This window comes from Vidua chalybeata, chromosome 2 (assembly GCF_026979565.1).
Source record: "Vidua chalybeata isolate OUT-0048 chromosome 2, bVidCha1 merged haplotype, whole genome shotgun sequence".
Lineage (NCBI taxonomy): Eukaryota > Metazoa > Chordata > Aves > Passeriformes > Viduidae > Vidua > Vidua chalybeata.
The window spans coordinates 18,989,417-19,011,068 of NC_071531.1; the positions used below are offsets into that span (position 1 = coordinate 18,989,417).

The 21,652-nt window shown below is 38.5% G+C and overlaps 1 protein-coding gene across 4 annotated transcripts; it reads right to left on the reverse strand.

Annotated features, from left to right (window-relative positions):
• Positions 1–433: 433 nt before the first annotated feature.
• MSL3 (MSL complex subunit 3) lies at positions 434–20,351 on the reverse strand. Of its 4 annotated transcripts, XR_008429210.1 has the most exons (14): positions 20,109–20,351; positions 18,185–18,267; positions 17,525–17,620; positions 16,866–16,966; positions 15,884–15,975; positions 15,042–15,164; positions 14,439–14,599; positions 12,457–12,615; positions 11,963–12,225; positions 11,462–11,571; positions 11,180–11,279; positions 10,661–10,745; positions 8,571–8,689; positions 1,245–1,328 (listed from the first exon to the last, which is right to left on the reverse strand). XR_008429210.1 is itself a non-coding variant. In XM_053934367.1 (13 exons), the coding sequence occupies exons 1-13, from the start codon at positions 20,205–20,207 to the stop codon at positions 1,229–1,231; spliced, it is 1,572 nt and encodes a 523-aa protein (XP_053790342.1). In that variant the 5' UTR covers positions 20,208–20,345; the 3' UTR covers positions 434–1,228. The 4 variants fall into 4 exon arrangements, 3 of the variants coding, with proteins under 3 accessions (XP_053790342.1, XP_053790343.1, XP_053790344.1); XM_053934367.1 differs by lacking the exon at positions 8,571–8,689 and having other exon boundaries at positions 434–1,328; positions 20,109–20,345; XM_053934368.1 differs by lacking the exons at positions 8,571–8,689; positions 20,109–20,351 and adding an exon at positions 19,528–19,984 and having other exon boundaries at positions 434–1,328.
• Positions 20,352–21,652: the final 1,301 nt, after the last annotated feature.

Here is a 21,652-nt window from a genome sequence, read left to right on the forward strand (position 1 = left end):
TTGAGCGCTGAATTACAGGTGGAAGTTTTCTGAACCAAGAAGGATTAGACTGATTAATGCAGTCTGTAAACCAGACTCCTGTTTTCTCTCAGTGCTTTTAAAATCTGTATCTATCTTGATACAGCCAAGGATTTTGAAGGCCAGTGTTCTATGTCCTGCATGCAGTTTCCACAACAAGAATTATGTTTCAATTAATTTCTACTGAATGTGTTGTCACATTTATAGGAACGCAGTTCTCACTGAACTGCTATTTCCAGAGCCACAGCGTCTAAAAAAGTCTAAAGAGACATCCTTCAAGTCTGCAGAAGAACATCCAATGATAAAGAAAGGGCTCCTCTCCATATGTTGTCAGTGCTCCCACCTCTCATTATGCACACTTAGCACCCTCAAAAATACTAATTGAGCATGAACAAGATGTTTTAGACAGTCAAAATCACACATCCACACAGCAGCCACTGTGAACTTTATTAAGAAAATAAGTGTTTGTCAATTAAACTGCAATGACTTCACTGACTTTCCCATTTACTTGTAGGCTCTGGAAACCATTTATTGTCAGGTAAATGCTGAATCCCTGGCTCTGTATGGTCTGCTCAGAACCCTGTCAGCTTTACCGTGAAAGGTCTATATACACCTTTGCAAAATGCAAAGTCAGCAACACATCTTTCATTCAAGCAACAAAGTTATTTTTGAGGCAGATGTCACTCTAGACAAATAGCAAAGCCACCTTTACATTAAGCAATCCTTTCTATCATGACAGTTCCACAGATGAAATATAATTTTTGAGGAAAACAATCCATAAGATATCAGTCACAAATTCTCTTCAGTTACAGCTGTTTAGTCAAGTCTTATTTCTCAGGCAGGAGAGGTTGAGCTACAATGAAACACAGCATGGTGATTTATCTTCATGAGAATGTCCTCTTGCCAATGCATCTGCTTTTGCCTCCTTTGTTTTTTATTACTCTGTGTAGTCCTGTGCAGTAAAGTCAGAAAAAGGCTTCATTCATCTGGAGTCAGATTTATATCCAACCCTCTAAATAACTCACACCACTGTCTATACACATCTCTGAAAAGTAGTTCTCCATTCCTAAGTAATCCAACCATCATAAAGATATTTTCCAATGTCTTCAACTCCAGAAGTTGTTTTAATTCCTTTCTCATCTTGTAGCCATGTAGCAGAATAACATTGTCATGGGCTATGCATAGTAGGATTTAATCCTTATTAATAGCTTCAGTAGATGGCCCGAGGATTTTTAGTACTGTAGTAGGCTTCACATGCAGCTACATAAGCAGATTCTGGGAAGAAATCATCATGGTATTCTGCTAAAAACCTGAGAAGAAAGCACATTAAAAAAAAAAAAAAACAACAAAAAAAACCCAGAATATTAAACATTTAAGAGAAAATCTTTTTTCAAATTGATTTTTAAGCTCAGCAAAAACACAGCCTGGGAATTATTACTCTTCGAAATTTGGCATACAAAGGATTTGCCCTATTTTTTACAAGTTTCACATAGTGAGAAACAGCCTTCCTCTAGCATTCTGAAATCCAACAAGCATTAAAAACAATTCCACAAGCTCAATAACAAAACAAAAAACAAAATCTGAAAGTTAAAAGCTATACTCCAAAAAAGAATTCAAAGAACTAGCACAGAAGGAAAAAGAAGTTAAAAGCTCTTTCTGCAACTTCTGTAACTTACCTGCTGAGCACGTTACTTTAATTTATGCCCAAACCAGTATTTTCAGTTATCACTTTATCAGTATGTTATACAAATAGCCAGGAGCCACTAAGTCAAACTACATGTTTTAAGGCAAGTAAAGCTATGATTTTTCATGTTTCATGTGCCTTCAGGGTCTCCATCTTTCAGGAGTACCTGATTTAAATATGGGTTTCAATGACAAAACACATCCTTCGCAAATTCAGTTCCTTAATTTCGTATTTCTGCAAGATGGTCTGCAAATACTATTCAAACCACCAAGCACCCAATATTTTCTAATGTTTTCCTGCTCTGCTAACATACAACTGTTTCTTTGGTTTCTTTGGAAAATGAAAATAAACAGTGCTGCTATGAACACCAGTAACAAACAGCTAAAATGACTATAAGCACTCTGCTCCTTCGATTTCAAAGACACTGGGTATATAAATGGGGGCAAAGGGGAAAAAATGGTTATTAAACTCAAGATTACACTCAAGCTGTACTTCAGAAAAAAACACAGACCTTCAAAAATACCTGGATATTAAAGATCAGCATCGATAAACATGGCAAAATGTTAGCTATGTGTTTTAAGAGTAGGAAGCAAAAGAAACAACAGAAAACAACATCATTTACAGAATCTGTGTTCTCTCAAAAAACAGTGGCTGGGGTGATGACTTCACTATTGGAAGCTGAAAATATCAGTTTCGCATAGCCAATATTTTGGACATAGAAAGTCCAAATTTAAAAAAATGTTCATGTGAATGGCATAAAAACTACAGCTGCTCTCCAACCTCACTCACTCCTGCACTGCCTGAACTAGGCATGTCCTTTGACCTGAAGAGAGCCAAAGCATCAAAGAATACTGGCAAGATCCTCTAAATAAAGCACTTTAAATTTAATAGGAAATATATTAATTGCTCAGAGCTCATAGAAAGTGGTGACAGTACAAAATTGCAGATAAATGAAAAAAGGTTGATTTTCCCCCAATCCTTGCACTTGAACACAGGCATCAAACAAGTGCTAAACTGGAGGAATAACTAGTTACAACCTACTAATTCTAGAAAAAGCAGTGAGAAATAGAAACTCTTTTAGAAGAAATCAATCCTTTCTGGTGTCACCATTAATTTAAAAGGCACATTGTCAACTTCTTCCATACTTCCTTATTTCACAGCAACTCTGCAATTAACAGTATATAGAGGGACCTAAATGGTTTCTGATGTAAAATGTTTCAAACCATTAAAAAAAGAATACTCAAAATTATAGCAATTTAGAAGCTAATAAAATACCCAAGTCATCAACTGCTATGACCTCTGACTTCAGTTAGCTATAAATCACTTTCTAGGATGAGGGGTTGGTATGAAGTAAGTGTGGAAAAGCCTAAAACCTAAGAGACTTGAACCTAACTTTGAATATACTTAGACTGTATACAGTTAAGATGAGCCACAAGTGGTATTTAATTAATAATTCTTCATTAACACACATAAATGACTCCAAGACATTAAAAAATTACAGGGGCTGATGAAAATCTTAGTATCTTTGAATAACATTCAGTAAAACACAGTACTAAGAGCTAGATCATACAAGGAAACATGTTTTAAAAGAATCTTCAGAGGGCATTTGGGTAGCTGACAGTTCCAAGAATTTTAACAGCAAGTAATGGGAAACAGGTTCACTTTCTCTTACAAATTTCCTGACTTTTGCTTAAACCATCAGTCATACATGCCAGTTTGGTGCATGCTAAAGTGACAGCTGGTACAGATGAGAAATTTTAGCTGAGATGGTGTGCCACAGCTACAATGCAAAAAAAGGCACACGGTCAATCATAGATCTCCCTGTTCTTCATGTACCAGTTGTGAAAAGCAAAATACCCCAGACCTAGCAAACACAAATTATTTTCTGCAGAGAAGTAGGAGAAAACTACTGAAGGAATGCAGTCAGCCTCTGTCCCAATCCCTTCTATACCTGCATACAAAGAGCAGGGGCCCTTCTGAAGCTGCTATTCAAAAGACATCAGAGCACAGAACACTGGCACAGAAATATTAGTAGTCTCCTAAGACTTTTGCCTACCAGATATTTCACTATTGCTTTGCTCTTGGACAAGCTAAAACAGCACCAAGATCAAATACACTGGTACCTGAAAGTCATGAGCCAAGATTTAAAGACAGAGGGAGCTGTAATTAGCAGATAGAGACAATGTTCAGCAATAGACAGAAAGCATATTGCTATCAAGCTATTCAGAAATTGTTTCATTATTTTTAACTTGCAAATCTGATCCATTCAGTCACTTGTTGAATTATTGCCTTTTTCATTTTTATACTTTTTACAGAGTTCATATGCATACATCTACACAGTGAAGACTGCTGATAAGCAACCAAGTTCTGGGATGCACAGTCCACACTGATTTGAGACTGCATGCATTTTTCATCACGAATGTCCTCAAAAATAAACTAATGCTTTATACTCATGCCTAGAGCTCAGAGGTAACATGGCACAATGCAGTTATTTTCCTCCCTACCACAGGTCCCTAGAAGGACAACACTTCTGAAAGGTCTAGAGGAGATGGAGACAAGAAGAAAAAGATGTGGGCAACTTAGGAATTCTTCAAGCTATGTTCTGATCTTCACGTGTGGGTGTTTTTAAGCAAGCAATAGCCTCACAAATACACTACCATCTGACTGACTTATACAGGTAGAACTACCAAAAAGAAGAGTGAATTATCACTATCCACATTAGAAGACCATTTGACACATGTCATGAACATATCTCAACAAGAGTCACTGAATTAGTATGAGTTTTAAGAGCATACTCTGGTAAACCTTCACACAACCAACAAAATTTATTACTGGAAGTCTCTGAATGAAGAAAAAGAATTATTTTAAATGTCAGCTACCATCACATGAGTAAACTTAGGGACAGCCCAGAAAGTGTGAAAATGACAAAGAAAAGAAAACCTTAGTTTTTAGAAAGATATCTTCAGCCATTAAGGTATAAGAAGATAGAGTCCAAAGGCAAAGTTTCCAGGAAGGTGACCTTACACACTTCTGCTACAGAATTTTAAAAAGTAAGCAAATGCTTTGATGAGATCGGTGACCTGTTTGAAAGGCTACTGTAATGACCTAAATTTGCTAGAAGACCATTATGAGTCCTAACTCTTGAGTCACTTCATCAAAGGAAATGTCATTTGCAGATTACGAAGTTACCTCATCTCTGACACTACTACCCAAATTCAGGATTTGAAAACTAAAAGGCTTTAGGTTCACACAAAAACATATGCCACCATCTGACCCTCACCCCTCCCAAGTTTATAGGCCTGTCTCCATCTGGAAAGCTGTTCAGGAGAAAAGATTACAAAGTCCATCATAACCCCACTGCAGTCAACAGAAGAAGTGAATTGAAGTTTCAGATGTTTATTGTAATACCTAATGGCTCAAGAACCATGCTGAAGGAGTAAACTGGCCTGTTTTGTTGACTGGACTCTTGTCACTCATTGATATATAGAAAGTGAGATAATATTCCTTGGCCTTTTAAGAGGATGTGTGGAGAACCCTGAAGATGCCAAGCTACCATCATAACATTTCCAAGAATCAGACTGAGTGAGTAAGAATTTAATTCTCCCAAAGACCTTTTGGGAAAACAGTCCTACAAGAGCTCAATACAGGAGTGCTTGGTTTGTCTTGAGGATGAAGACCCTGTGCCCAGGCCAGCACAGGTCCCTAGAGCTGCCTTCAAAAAGACTACCATAACACTCTTAAAGTACTAACATTAGAGGTTAAAGTATTACCCTCTAAATTTAGATACATGATCCAAACCTCAGCTATTAGGTTTGATCTAATAAAAGACTAGCAATATGCTCATTCAAATTCCCAGGCACCTGATGATTTGGAAAGCAGAAGGAAGAGAAGCAATCCACATGGTGAGTTTCAGGAACAGTTTTTGGCAACACAACGAAACCTTAGTCAAGGACACTAAGCACCAATGAGCATATTCCGCAGAACAAGCAGCCAAAAAAGCCCACTGAAATTAAGAACCTGCACAATACCAGGTACTCACTAGGAAGCATTCTACCTAAAGGTGCCAAAAGTTTGAGAGGGCCCAAAATGGCAATTACCTTTCTACCCAACCGTGCAAAGAAAATTCCTTCAGTTCAAAGTGTTTCAAAACTAGGAAAGAAAATGTTGCTTTACATGTTTGTGCACTCTAAATCCATGTCTCCATTTATATTCAGACTCTTGATTTTCTCACATTTAGGTTTCAATTCCAATAAGTTTTCTAGTGTATAACCAAGTCATAACCAAGTAACTGGTTAATCCAAAAAATTGAGAGAAAAAAACCCAGTATAATTCAACAATATTAACCAGTTAATAATACCATGTAAGAAACACTGGCACAATTGCATTCTTTTCCATCTTTAAGAATGTGATTTTTAATTACTTGTCCTTTTGCAACTGAAATCACAATGACTCACAATGAACAGGAGCTCTATCACAAAGCAACTTCACCTAACTAAAGATGCCTTCTAATCCATTCACCATTTGCAATGCTTAATTTTTTCATTCTCAGACACAAATTACCTCTCATAATTGTACATTAGCACAGACTAGTGGTGATAATTCACCACTGCAGTTATATATAATGAAATTACTACACTCAAAACGTGCTGTCAGTACCAGAGATCTATTTCTTAAGGTTACTTGAAACAACTTGTCATCTTTGTATATACACATTTTATTATTACAGTCCTCTGATTTGTCTTCCTTCTCAGAAAAACTCAACAGTATCAAAATATTTGTCTACCCATAGAGTAGAGTGGCACAGCAGATACAAGCGGATTTTCAGGGGGAAAAAAATAGAGATCTAAGCTTAAAGGAAATCTGAATTTGAAATACCTGTGGGTTTTTAACAAAACTAAAATATTTGACCATTAGCTCTCCATAATCTGAAATAATATGCTGGCCTCATCTGGAAAAAACTTACTAGAAATTTTAGAAGCAATATTTTAGAAATATTTCATCACTTATTTATTCTTTTGCATTTCATCAAAGTCAAAATATCTGTCTATGCCTTTCTGTACCACTTAATTTTGCCTTTTTTCCCAAAATGCAAATGACATTCTCTGAAATTACCTCAGTGAAGATGGGTCTTGCTCTTGTAAAAACAGACACACTGTATCCTCCTAAGTAGCTCCTACTGGTTAACAGATTTGGAAGGAAGCCTCTCATTCCAAAACAGTTTCCCAGCCAAGGCCGTGTGCAAATTAATGGAAACAGAAAACATAAACAGGCACCTTCCTGCCAGTCATTTCTCATCACTGAGGCAACCTTTGGAGGCATGTTAGGCACCTTACAATGCCAAGAAATTGTAAAATAGAGCATACGCAGCATTTTATTTCAAAAGTGGCTAAAATAATGGAATTAGTTTAAAGCTAATACTTCCTCTTACTCTAAAGCTATTAACAGGCAAGAAGATTTAATCAGGGGTCTTTCACTAGTCCAATTACCAGTTAGCACCAGTAAGCTCCAGTTAAAGCATTAGCTCCCACTGCTTGGTCCTAAAGACTAAATGTGCACTAAGTGAAATTCAGTGAAACCAACTTGTGAGTCTATTATAGACAGCAAGTACTATGAATTATTTCAGAAGTAAATAATTTAAGATTCAAAGTTTGGCATTTAATTAGAGAATCTGATTTTCTTCTGCAAATTCTATTATTAAGAAATAAACTTCCCTGTTCTCCATGAAGAAATTTTCATTTTGCACACTTGTAGAAAGCTGGACTAAGCACAGAGGATAGAGTTTCTACTTAACAAGAAAGTCAAAAAGATGCATTTCATACATTCCTTAAAAATATAGGTTGTCTGGGAAATTTAAGAAAAATCTTGTCTAGCAGCAGTCTGAGGGTGTGACTGGAAAATATTATCCATGTAGCATCTCAAAGCTAATTTAATGCATCTATCATGTACTAAGTAAATTCAACACAAGCTTCCAGAAAAAGTATTACATTACATAAGTCTCAGTTTATCAGCCCACAGGAGATTAATAGCATAATAGGTAAACTATAAATTTTAGCCACAAAATCATAAATCAAAATTAAATCAGTACCTATGCAAGAACTAAATCAGTTGTGTACTGCATGATAGTTTTATTTAAGAACACACAAACTACTAATGCTTGGACTACTCTACTAGTCATCAAAGAAGATTCAGGAGTAGTTTAATTAATGCAACCAGACCCATCAATCCTTTGTCTTCTATTAAGAGAAATAAAGAAGAGTACTTCAGCTTCTCACTCAAGATCATTTCACAAAAAAAAAAAAAAAAAAAAAAAAAAAAAAAAAAAAAAAGGCAGTCCTAAGTAAACTGGCTGCTATTACCTAATGCATACAGACGTTGTAGGCAAGTTTTTACTGTTCAAAAGTTGAGCCAGAACAGAATTGATGTAAAATATTTATAATAATCATCCATTAATCCTTTAATTCCCAAAAAGGAAAAGACAATGTGAAAATTGAAGAACCTAATTGATACCTAAAGGTTTTTAGTTTCTTTGTATTTTTCATGTATTTGCAGCTTTGTAGATTGCTAAAGCATAGCTGTAGTTTCTAGCATTTTTCCTACCTTTCTTCCTTACAGTTAGTAATGACAAGCTAACCTTATAAATACTGTTTAGTCTCACTCCAAGAAGAGAACCAACTACACAGAATCTGGACCAGCCATAAAAAAAGTGGGGCAAAAGAAACCTCTGCTTTCAGTGGGGCAGGACCCCAGGGATTATTACCTAACCAACTAACCTTTTAATTGGACAGTAAGTGGTAAGTATACTAACTGACTGACTTCATAAAAATTGTGGAATTACTATACCATGTGTGATTTTCACCATATTGCCTACCTGAAAGCTTTCAAGTAAAGGTTTGCTTTTATATTCACTCTAATGTTGTTGGGAACATCTATTCTATTTTCCAGGCATCAGTAAAAATTGTGTCATCTCAAACTCAAGTTTTCTTGTGACTAGAAACAGATAATGCAGAATTATTTCTTTGATAAAAATCAAGCACGACCAAGTGTCTAGAAAATAATTGTTTGACCACTTTCAGTAACAAGCAGCATGAAGAAATAAATACCCAAATGAAAAACTTTTCAAAGCACCATGTGAATACATGTTGAGTATCTAATAATTTGCACTGGTTTCTGTTGTCCAGAAGCATAACTGACAAGGAAAGCAGACCAAGAAAATTATTTATTACAAAGCTACTAAGATCAAATGCTTCCTACAGTAGTAACTGTAACTTTGAAGCTTTCTTAACACTGTCAAAAATGAAATTTCATGCTTGAAAAAACACAGCCTTCAAATATTTTGCTGTAACAGATATGTGATATCCACATTATGCTTGCCTTGTGGGGCTCATTTTGGTTTAATTATAGCCTGGCCTCAAGGACTGAAGCACAGTTCTGGTTAAGTGTTTTCTGAAAGGAATGCAGGTTGTGTATTTGGAGGACTCTCCACCACGACACAAAGCATGGAAAGGGGGAACTACTGAGATATTTGCTTCAAAAGCACAGTTCTATCTCCTCTAAAAATGCTGATGTGGAAACATTATTTATTTTTATTTCTATTTATAGATCACTACATATTTCAATGAGCTGCTCAGATGGAAAAGTAAAACACATACAGATACTATCACTAGAAATTTCAGTTCCCTTAAGCAACCTTTTCCCAATAAGCAATATTTATTTTATGGGGTGTAGGGGACATGTTTCTCCATTCATCTATTCTACTCCATTAAAGCTTATCCATAAAATAGATACAAAAACATGGTATTAAAGACACTAAAGAACAGAGATTTGCTCTGATCAACACAGAAGAATCTGAACAGTCAAAAGTCTGATAAAAACTGATCTGATCCACAGAGAGTTAAGCTCCCTAAGAAATATTTACTTCAAGCAAAAACAGTCTTCCAACAATGAGTTCCAATTCTGTCCTGTTTAATTTAAAGGTATTTTGAATGCCAGCTAGTATCTGACAAAAGAGATGCAAAATGCAATCAGTAAAACTTGACAACTAACTGCTTCCAGAGAAAAACTGTGTGTTGTAGAAACTTTGACACTGGAAACATCTTCTATTTTCAATAAGCAGTTAAAGTAAAAGCATTTTAAAGCCTTCATTTCCCTGATCTCTAATGCAAGTTTTTTTTATGCTGGTGTAATACTATGTTACCTTTCCCTAAGTGGCTACTGAAGTCACTGACCCAATTTAAGTTACTATTTCCATACCTGTTCCATTACCATCTACAACATCTTCTCCTGAAAGTTTTCCTTAGCAATTTTATTTTCCAGTGTACTGATGCAGCACAGCAACAGTGCCAACTAGATATCTAACCACATCCTCAATGTCATGCAGAAATACGAATTACAGTACCTGATAAACCAATCTGATCATGGTGCAGGTACGACCTTAGTGACTCCAGTGGTGGAGCTAGTGTGGTCAGAGTTGTGTATCCCTACAAACCACTGCACTGCATCACAGAGAAGCCTTTCTTTTCAAAGCTTGGTTAAGACAGACATTTCTTTTAAGAAACCACCATAATTAAAACCACATTTTAAAGCACAAGTTTCTCCCCCTGCTAATATTGATAAAAAATACCAATGCAGACTTTGCATTTCTTCATAAAACATGCTGCTGAACCAAGTCAGACTTGTCATTCTATACATATTAAGAAACTTTCACACTTCAGTTCTAGATCAATGTGTTTATCAAAATTCAAAGTAGAAAATTCTGGTTCCCTTCAATTGGAATTAAAAAATAAAAAATCTTCTATTCATCTTTACTCAGATTGCTGTTGTTAAAATGGTATATTAATTTTATCATAATCTTGTAGTTACAGAAAACGAGTATCTTATTTTAAACCCCCTTTGCCATTCCAGGACATTTAGATCTATGTAACAATAGAAACACTGCTGTGGTACATTGTGTCACATTACCTCAGAAACATCTCAAAGTGTTTTACTAAAGCCTTTAGGTTTTTTTCAGGAAAGCACATCTTCCCGAGTATTTCTGGTAGTTTTACTGTGAATAAAAGAAATAATGTTTATACCTCTTCTTGTACATGCAACTTCAAATTACTTTTATCCACTATACAGAAAAAAATATAAAAATTTCTTCTCACCACAGACCCCACTTTTCCTTGCAAGCTACTTCTGATCTTTCAAAGCCTTACTAAATAGGAACATGCTGAGAAGGTGAATGCTGCTGGATTTAATGATGTCTGATAGTGTACTAGAAGTAATGCTGCTTTGCCTTTCTTAAATGAAGGCTTAGAGAGCCAATAAAAGATAACCCAATCGATGAATAGCCTAAAAGTTCCAAATAGATTAAAATATACATTCCTCCAAGAACAAAAATAAATGTAATAAAGCAAACAGAAAAATCACACAGATATCAGGACTGGAAAAAAAATATAAAGCAACTTTGATTGTGCAGAGAATTTTGCATTAGTTTACCAAACATCCTCAGCAAATGTTGAGATCCATAGATATACGAGGGAGGTGGTGGTTGGTCACTTGGTGGATAATTCTCTGGCATCAATTTCCAGGACAAGACCTACAGATAAAATATGGAAACACTGGTTATGAAAACTTAATAAATAATTTAGTCTCTACAAAACTTCAAATTCAAAGATGAAATAAGTAATACCAACAAAATCTTTTCTTACATAGCCCTACTCTGAGGTCCACAAAACTTTTAATCCTTGAATCTAGGACAGTAACATCAAAATCTGTTACCTCATTCAATTCGTTGTTTCTTCTACCTTCAAAGCCAGTGAACACCGTGCTCCCTTCTTTGCTAGGAGTCAAAGTTATAGGTGAAGATGACCCACTATGGACAGGGGTTTCTTCAAAACGAAAGGAAAAACAAAACAAAAGAAGAAAGAAAAAATTTACTACTTGTAAACTACTACTTGGAATTATAAGCCATTAAATGCATCTAAGGCCTGCTGCTAAAATGTTTGAAGTCTTAAACACTGAAATTCAATAAAGGTTATCCTAAAACAGACTGTCAGAAAAGCAGCTTATTGCATTCTGTGGAAAAATATACCAAAGTACTAACAATATTGCTTTGTATTTCTCTCTTTGGTAATAAGACCACAGAGAATTGATAAAAAAAGTGTGACTTTTTGCATCAGTGACTTCCCATTTCTTTCACTGAGTTTACAGTCCATACAGCACTAAAAGAACAGAACTTTATGCTTTGTTTAGACTCACAATGTAAAAAGAAAAACTTACTTTTTTCCAGGTGCAAGAAGAGTTTTGGCATAGAAGCTGGGGTCTCGAGGTGCCGCCGTTTGGGCTGTGGGGACGCGCTGCTCTCGGATAACCTGTCACAGTTGGAGCTGTGGCGCGTCGAACGCCTCAGCGACTGCAGGATTTCGGGTTCAGCTTTTCTCCTCTTCGGCGTGGCTGGCTCCCCTGTGGCGGGCTGGCTGTCAGTCGACTGAGGTGTGGGTGGATTCAGCAGAGGAGGGCTTGGGGAAAGTTCCTCCTGATTTCTAGGAAATTAAGGCAGGCTTATAGAATTGGTCAGGGCTGTAGCCACAAAATAAATTATTCTAGTTTCACAGATCTTATTGAACACTTAATCAGATAAGACAGTCTCCTCCAAATAACTATTAACTATTTTCCAGAAGTATACTTATCTTCAAATTAAAGTTAAATAAATGAATACCACATTCTCCTATCTTCTGAGATATGGAGTATTAAACCTCTTATATCTAACCTACCTGTTAGTATTTGTCGAGTTTTCTTTGATAGGAAGAAAGAATTTTGATGAAGTCACCTTCTTAAATTGAGCTTGTTCATAAGGATAGAGCAAAATTAAGGGAAGTGTGAAGTCAAAGGTTATTCTTAGCCCATCCACCATCTCTTTACATAGCTCGACACTATAGGAGAAAAAAATTATGAATTTCAAAGTTTCATGGCACTATTTTTCAGCATAGTTGCACAAAATTGCTCTTTAATACAGTCCATTAACATCATAACTACAATATGCTGATTCAATCACTAAGTAATGATAAGCAATTAAAAACACACTTAAAAAGATGGTGATTGCTCTTGTTAACTTCAGAAATGCAAGTCCTTTTAAGAGGTCTGCTTCATAACCTCAAACAAAATCACATAACTGTTCTGTTGTATTACACTATTCACTTAACTAATAACATCTACTGTTGAGTAAATAAAGTTAGTCAGAAGTTTTTCAGGTAAACATTACTTTGGTTTTCCAAGTTCACTATGCTGAAAAAAGAGGCACCTGTCATAAAAAAGTAAGTACAAAACAGACTGAATTTCTGTCTAAAAGGCATAAGCAGAATTTGACCTATAGCCACTAAGATATAGTTAAGGCTGTGCTCAAGAGGTATCCAGTGAACCAACAAAACCAGATACAATTGCATGGAAGAGCAGTTTCCAGTGGTCTGCTCTGGTAATCAGAGCACTACATTTGGAGGCTACCAGGAATTTCGGTTTCAGGTCTGTGTGAAAGACTTACAAGGTTAGGTGATGAGTACACGAGCTATTACAAGAACCAAGAGCACAGAGTGCAGCACATCTGCAACACCTCTCGCATTTGTGAAGGTCTTCCCCTCTTATGTTTCAAGTGCACGTATGCGTATGGTAACAGAATTTGATTCTGCCAAAATGATGCATGTTTGAAATTCCAAACCTCCAATATTTCATACCATCTACTAAAACTACTACACATGAATTGGGTCAGGGGACCATCATATGCAGAAATTCTGTAAATCCAAGAAGGTCAATAACCTTCAGTGTTAGAGCAGTAAGGCAAATACAATGAAGATGTCAGCTGAATCTCTCCTACTTAATGATCACTGAAACTGTAGCCATTTGTTTTTACTAAAGCACTGCTTTTATTGAGGAAGCTTAAACATAAACCTGTAAAAATCATAATGTGTGTAAAATCTTCTGTTCATATTTCTGATATTTTATCTAACCTTTTGTTTGGGAGATTATACTACAAAGAAGGAAAAGTGTCAATGTGTCAAAGAATGAATGACACCAACATAAAACAAGACACAGGCTAAAACATTGCAAGGAATAGCATAATTACACACCATTGACTGTAACACTAACACAAGTCAGGATTTCTCTTTGATAAAATAACAAGATTTTAGCCAATTGTACTTAGATAGAAGCAGTCTCATCTACTATCAAAAATCTTTAACATAAGAGGAAAAAATCCCCAAAGCAATCAAAAACTACCACACTGCAAACATGCATGCTCAATGCATTTGTAACATGGTAGAAGAACATACAGCTCAACTGAGAAAACAGACTAAGACACGAATTACAAATCCTGATTCCTTGAGTTACCACAGTTTCCCTACATACTGACTCTAGGATTTAAGATCACATATCCATTTAAAACAAACAAACAACTTGCACTTGAAATTCTTTACAAGTGTTTGTATAAAATTTTTATTATTTTTAAAACTTGAACCTGTTCAACTTAGATGCTAAAACAGGATATTGATACTTTTGCATAATGACTTTTTAGAGGATAGGGACTCTCTCACTGATAAACAAATTATCAGTGTTACTCTGCTATAGTTATCTGTCAAATACTTTGAGCCCTGTAAATAGATATACATTATGGTATAAGCTCACAGAAGTGAACAGCCATTAAACAGAACACAGAATGAAAGATCATTCTTCTAGTGACATCAGCAGTGGACTAAAGATTACTTACTTCTTCTCTGGTGGCACATAATGAAGATTCATATTAGCATGTGGAGTCATCTGATGGTGCCGAGACCTTTCATTGGCTGAAAAGGCAGCATTAATTGCAAAGTGTTTTACATATGACTCCAAGATGGTTATTATATTTGTCTGGCAAGGAAGCTTCACTAGCTGAAAAAGAAAGAAAAAATTTTAATGTCTTATAAAAACAGTAAATTGTAATGTACCAACTAATTTAGTAAATATCTCGTGCATAAAGCAAATTCAGGACTGAATAATTTCAACCCTTAAACTGCATTTTTATCAACATCAGGAGAAACAAGAAACATGGTCAGATTAAGAAGTCTGCTGCATTTCCAGCTTTCAAAAGCAATCTGCATTCTAAAGCACAATCAGGAACCAAAACACTACACTGTTAAATATGACAAACCAGGGTTATAGCTACAGAGAAGCTTACTCCCTACACTCTTTGGACTCTACCTTGCCCTGTCTGAGCTCAACATGAAGCTAAAAAGGTGAAGTTAAAAACCTCCAGGAGTTGTAGAAACAAAAACTACTTGTGCCACCCTCCTCACACCCCATGCACATTAGAGTTCCAACTCTTATTTTATACCCTTTTTCTTCTATTAATATAGTAGCAGTCTTCCTCAAGCTTCTTTTTCAAGACTTCAGGAATTTCTATGCTTATTGCCCTTTCTTCCATGTCCCTTTTTGTATGAGTGTCTTGTTCTTCTTTCTACAATAGATCAGTGAAAGAAAACAATATATTGGCTGTGAAAAAAGAACTTCAGTAGTAAAATTACAAGTGGATAATAGCCTTAATGTAAACTATTTAACAATACTGCTCTTGAAAACACCTGCAAATTCATTTCTTTAAACTTTTTTTTTTTTAATTTAGTGCTAAGTATTTAGCTAAAAACAACCCAGAAATTTGTTAGGTGTTGCTGCTTCAGATCACCCAGAATGTAGTATTTAAATTCTACATATCTTCAGATTGACTGTTTACTGTAGAAAAGGCATGTTTTTTTTTTTTCTTGAAAACAGTCCTCTCTACATTTTAACTTAAGACCAGGGTTGACATGCCTGTCTCACAGTAAAATACAAGACAAACATCCTGCTGCTATTTGGGTTTGTCCAACCTGCATAACAAGCAAATTTTTACAGCACCCACAAAAATGGAAAATCTATTCTGCTACATCTTCTCTACATAAGCCTCCTGTGTAGAATAAGAGGAAAAGAAACAAATGGGTATTTTTAGCATTGTATCATATAGTTCTATAAAAAAATGACATTGTATAATTTTCATAATCACAGTAAACACCAGGAATTAGAAAATTATGCCTTTAATTCCAGCTAAATGATCAGTTGTGGCCTATATTTCATCTACTTCAATTTTTCCAGAGTTTCAAGTGCAAATGTTTAAATTCTAGTAACTTAAGGAACACAAAAAAATACCATTTCTGTCTTCTCATCTATGTCACTTTCTTCACTTTTTATTTCTTCATCTGTTCCTTCATCACTGTCATCAGAAGAAGAACTACTTATAGCTGCATAAAAGAGATTTCACATATTTATTAATACATTACAGAGGTTAAGACCAATCAGTTTGAGGCCTCAATGCAAAGAAACCCCAAAAACAAAAAACCCAACCCACTAAAAAACCACAATTATCTTGTTATATTTAATGAGGATGAGTAATTCTAATTGAATTAAACATGCATTATTTACAGCCCACTACAGATGTTTTAAACATGTCAGATGATTTTGTAAGAAGTATTCTTGCCTCCTTTCTAATTGAAAAATACTCACTTTTAAAAGTCTCCCTACATTCCTGAGCACCCACATTTTCACTGGACTTTAGTTCTGCACAGGGAATTAACGTATTAATCATTCAATCAAAAGGCATGAATCTGTGCAGCAGCAGTTCCCAGAATATCAGTTAAGTGCCAGCCAATGCTCCTGCTGGCTTTTTAGTCAGCAGGAAAGAAAAATACAGGAAATTAAAAATCTGGCTTGAAAGTGAAATCAGCCAGTCAGCTGACATGAAACAGACCTTTGTGTGAGGTAGACTGGGGAAAAAATCTTGTTGCCCTCAAAAATACACAAACACTAGGAGGGAAATGTTGTGTTTCCTAACATCAAAAAAAGGGCTTCTCACACCTATTAATACTACACTAAAGAAAACAGCATTAAGCTCTGAAATTGCTGATTAGAAGAGTTGAGTAGAAGAGATGCAAGGAGAAGCCTCTAGAATACAAGAAGAAAAGAGATATTCCAGCTTAATAGATGCTTAGCATGAAACATAGTTCTCCCTCTTCATATGGCTGCCTTTGTATATTTGAGATAGGACCATGATACTCTCGTGGCAAGCGACACCATGCACTTATCCCCAGGCCAAGGCATCCCACCAGTTACCAAAGGATGAAAACAAGCTCACAGTTTTCGCTACTCTCATCATTTTCTTCAGCAGGAAGGCTTTTTAATACAGAGTCAACACCAGGCAACCTGCAGCGTCTCTTCTTTCTTCCCTTTCTTCTCCTACAGAACATAAAATGGTTCACTGACATTTGGATAATATTATTTCATTCATTTATCCTAACTAATTTGATTATGTGCAAAATGCACAGGAAATGTATGTTTGCGTTATTTTCATTAAATAAAGCTGAAAACATTTGGACAATGCTTATTTGAGAGTGCATACCCTAATGTCTGTGCATTACCTCACATTCATGTTCTCAAGCAGATCCTCTAGCCATGTCCAACCAATATTAGATTATTGCCTTTGGCTCAAAATACTTCAGGCTTTCCTAAAGTATTCTGCAAGTACATATCTTTGGGAAGATGCAGATCCAATACACAGGCATTTCACAGCAATAGTTAAGAATAACATAGCTATTGAGTTGTTAGTCTTTTAGAGTGTTAATAACAATCCACAGGTCTCTAGCTTAGCTCTCTAGAATGCACTGACTGTATTATGTACATATCTACCACCTACAGCATGTGCTCAGACACCAAGCTCAGTTGTAGACACCTGGATGCATTTGTCTGAATCTGAAAATGAAACTCATTTACTTTGAGGCCAAAAGGATTTCTTACATGCGAGCCACAGCCTTCCGTGCCAATTTACGCTGTAATCTGCGATTTTCGTCTGTATCCCGAAGAACATGATCTTCAGCTGCCCATCTATCCCAGCTAAGGACAGGTCAAAAGAAAATAAAAAATTACTATGAATATATGCTACTCATGATTACCAATGAATTAACATAGTTTCAATCTACAAAGGACTCGTTTAATGTCATTCAGAAGCAACATCTGCATCACTCTTCTCTGTTCACATGACTTCAGCTCTCATGTTGCCCTCTAAAATCTCTCAAGCCTTGACTTAACCTGAAACAGCATTTCTAGCACTGACACATACTATCAATCACAGTCAAGACACTGCACTCATGTACTGGCCTTGATAATCAAACAATCCAGGGCTAGATTTAACAAAGCCTAAAACTTTATTAATGGAAACTTAGGTGCCATAAGGTGCCAAAGACATAGCTCATAAAATTTAAACTCATGTCTATCAAACTGATTCGCTGAAATGTATGGATACAGATCAACGTCAACATGAGCAAGTATATTAAAGGCATTCACAAAAATAAAAATACTCCTGCAAACATTGATCCTTTGATAGTCTGTGCAAAGCCTGTTTTTGCAGAATAAAACAAAAGAAATGGAAGAAGTGAAACCACACATGTAGCTTCTTACCTTCTGTTCCAGCCGTTAAAATGGATCAGATATTCTGGAATCTTTCTGCCTTTCTCATCTTTTCCAACAACAATATCAACAATCTGAAACAAATATTGAATAGTACATATTAAAAAACTTGAGAGAAAGTAAGCCTTTGGGTATTTAGAAAGTTTATGTACAAAGAAAGAAAGAAAAGGCTTGATATTTTGCTAGTTAATATTGACATGAACAGAAGATAAGCATTATATGATTTAAAAATCAAGTTTTCTTGTTAGCTACTCTTAACATTGCAGACTGCTCACTATCTTTATCCTATCCTCAAAGGTCTCATGCTTTCAAGATAGACAAAGGGAGACATCAAACAGTGCAGTAGCACAGTATGGATATATAGATTTGGGCTACTTACACCTTCTCCCCTGGGCGATCCCCTGAAGTCTCCCAAGCAGGAAACACAGTCCTCTATATATAAACCTTAGAAATACTGCTCTGTTGAACACCACATACTGTCAGCCACAAAACATTAAGAGGCTTTGGGAATATCTCAACATTTATTTTCTTCCATTTTCACAAAAGTGCAATGGCCAGTCTGAAAAGGCCTACACCTCAGAAGAAAAAGATGTGGTGCCTGCACTTGAGTGGCTTTCAATACATCATTATCAGTACTTAGGCTACAGTGATGTTTTAATTTGGGTGTCCAGAATTCAAAAACTAATGATGGATTCACAGACAGTTACGTTGTTTAGGGTACTTGACAGTAAAGAAGAAAAGGTACCATGCACTTTTGTACTCAGGTGATAGGTTTATAGGGATAGCAACTACATCTGCCTGGTTGTTGAGATAAAGAAGTAAGTGTAGAAACAAAAGGGCAGCCCAAAATATTACAGGACAGTGGCATTCCTAACCAAAGATGTTTGAGAAACACAGAAAAGCACAGCTAGCAAACCTGCAGCAAAAAATACTAATTTCATCAACAATCCAGTTACAACACTTCCTTTTTTATCCTTCGCCGTAACAAAAAAAAACCCAGAACTGTTTCCAAGTCAGACACGGATGATTTATGATTGAAAAATAATCTTGTATACCACTGATACCCTAAAACAACGCTATTTACATAGAGCTCTCTCATCACTCTCACTACTCTTAAGGTTAGGCCTTACTCGAGGCTGTCACCTCTTACTGCAGACCTATGACCCACCGCGCACTGCTTACTATTTATTTCCGTATATTCTCCTTCACCAGCGGTACCACTTACACCTTTCTGAAACGCAGAAGGGTGGGCAGTAAGCGTGGGAAAGCGTGAGGGGAAATAAATCCAGCTACACTACGAAACTGCAGGGGTGGCAGTAAGACTTCGGAATTACTTTGCAGGTGTTCAGCCGAGAACGGAAGGCGGGAAGCGCGTCTGACACTACCGGAGCCGCTCGGCGGCCCCGCTGTCTACCTGCCGCGACAGGCAGGCCCCATCGCCTCTGCTCCCCGGCGCGGGCACGGCCCAGAGGCTCGCAAACAGCTGCTACACGCACCCTCCACCGGTGGAGCTCCCGTGGCGCGGGGAGAGAGCTGAGCCCCACTGGGACACCGGCCTGAGCCGCCCGCAGGGAGCAATAACGGAGGGAGGACAGGCCCGGCGGGGACGGCACCGCCTCGCTTCGTCTCCCTGTCCCGTGGCGGCCCCCGCCCCGCGGCCTCCCCGCCTGCTCCCCCCTCCCTGGGCCGGCCCTTGTTTCCCGCAACAAGTGCAGCTGCCGGCGGAGCCGCCTCCCCGGCCGGGCCCACAGCCGCTTCCCGCGCCGCCTCCCGCCCGGGGGCGCGCCCGGCGGGAGCGGTAACGGGAGAGCAGGAGCCGTAACGGGAGCGGGCGGGCCGCGCGCCGGCCCCGCCCCGCGCCCTCCCGCCCGGGGAGACGCGGGAGGGGGAGGCAGGAGCGCGCGCGGCCGGTCACCTTGGCATCATAGAGCACTTTGGCTTTGGTGGGGTCGGGCTCGAAGCAGAGAACTCTCTCTCCCCGGTGGAACTTAAATTTCATTCCCCGCGAGGTCATTTGTTCATCATGGCGCAAAGGAGAGGAGCCCCGCCCGCTCCCGCGGGGAGGCGCCGCGGACGGCCCGGCCCCGCCCCGCCCCCGGCTCCTCCGGCGGGGGCGGGCGGCCGGGACGGAGAGGGGATGCAGCGCCCGGCTTCCTCTACCCTCTGCGGGGGAGCGGCGTTCGGCCTCGGGCGCTGCGGGGACGGGCCGCCCGCCTGTGCCTGCCCGTGCCCGCCCCGCCGGTCACGCGGGGTGCGCGGCGCGGGATGCGGGAGCCGGCGGCGGGAGGGGCGGCGGCGGCGTGGGGGACGCGTCCCGCCGGGCGGAGGGGCGGCCGCCTGCCCTGGGCCAGGGGAGCCCCTGGAGGAGGCGAGAGCTCCCGGCCGTGCTGCGGTGTCTCGGCGCCCTGGGAGCCGGGCTGTGCGCTGGGCCTGTGCCCGCCAGCCGAGCGGGGTGTGGACGAGGGTTAAGTGCACCCCGAGAAAAACAGTTGCCCTCCTCTCTGCTCCTGCTTCCCTTAAACATCAGCAGACATTCCCATTCCTCACCCTCTTTCCCGCGTTCTCTGCTAAGCGAAGAACCTACTCCCAAGATGGCTTTGTGTACATTGTAACCTCCCGCGAGGTTTGTTTTGTTCTCCGTTTTCTTTCAGCCTTCCTTCAGGAAAATAAAACGAGAAATAAATAGGGTGTTTGGACTAGAAACCCAATCTGCTGTTTGATTTCAGATTCTACAAGCACACATATAGTGCAGATAATCAAAATCAATACACAGCTTTCTTGCCAGTTTATGCTGACTGGTGCCTGGAAGGGACCTCATGGGGTTCAGCCAGGGGAACGCTGCAGTTTCCCACACGATGTTATTAGATGCTCCCTCAGGCTGTTGCAGTTTTTATGCCAGTTCTGGATTTCTGATTTACACAAGACTATAACAGGGCTGGGAGGCCTGGGCTTAGCCAGCCTTGTGGAATGACCAGTTAATTTGTGATTACATAGCATTTCTGAAGTTGTTTTTCTATGGAAGCTGTTCAGGAGATGTATTACTCTAGACTCTGCAACTGAGCATACACTAGTTTGGTGCTAAGGGGAAGAGGATTTTAAATCCTCATCCTTTTTCAGTCACTGAGGCTGATAGAAAAGCCAGAATCTGGAAGGAATGCCATGGGAAAGCACATGGAGTTCTAGTGTATTACCAGGAAGTTTCTGAAGGTAAAAAGTGATAGAGGGTACCCAGAAACCAAGATTTTGAGAAAGTGACTGCTCCTTGGCATAGGATGGACTGAGTACTCAATTTCTTTTGATTCAAAATGTACATACTTTTATAGTGGGAATGGTAGGAAAAGCCTGTAAACCTACTGCTAAGACTTGGTGGGGTGAGAGAAGCCAATTGATGGACTAGAGGCAGAGAAATTAAGGAAGCGTTCCTGAAAATGTTCAGAGCCCACTGATGCTAAAGTTATG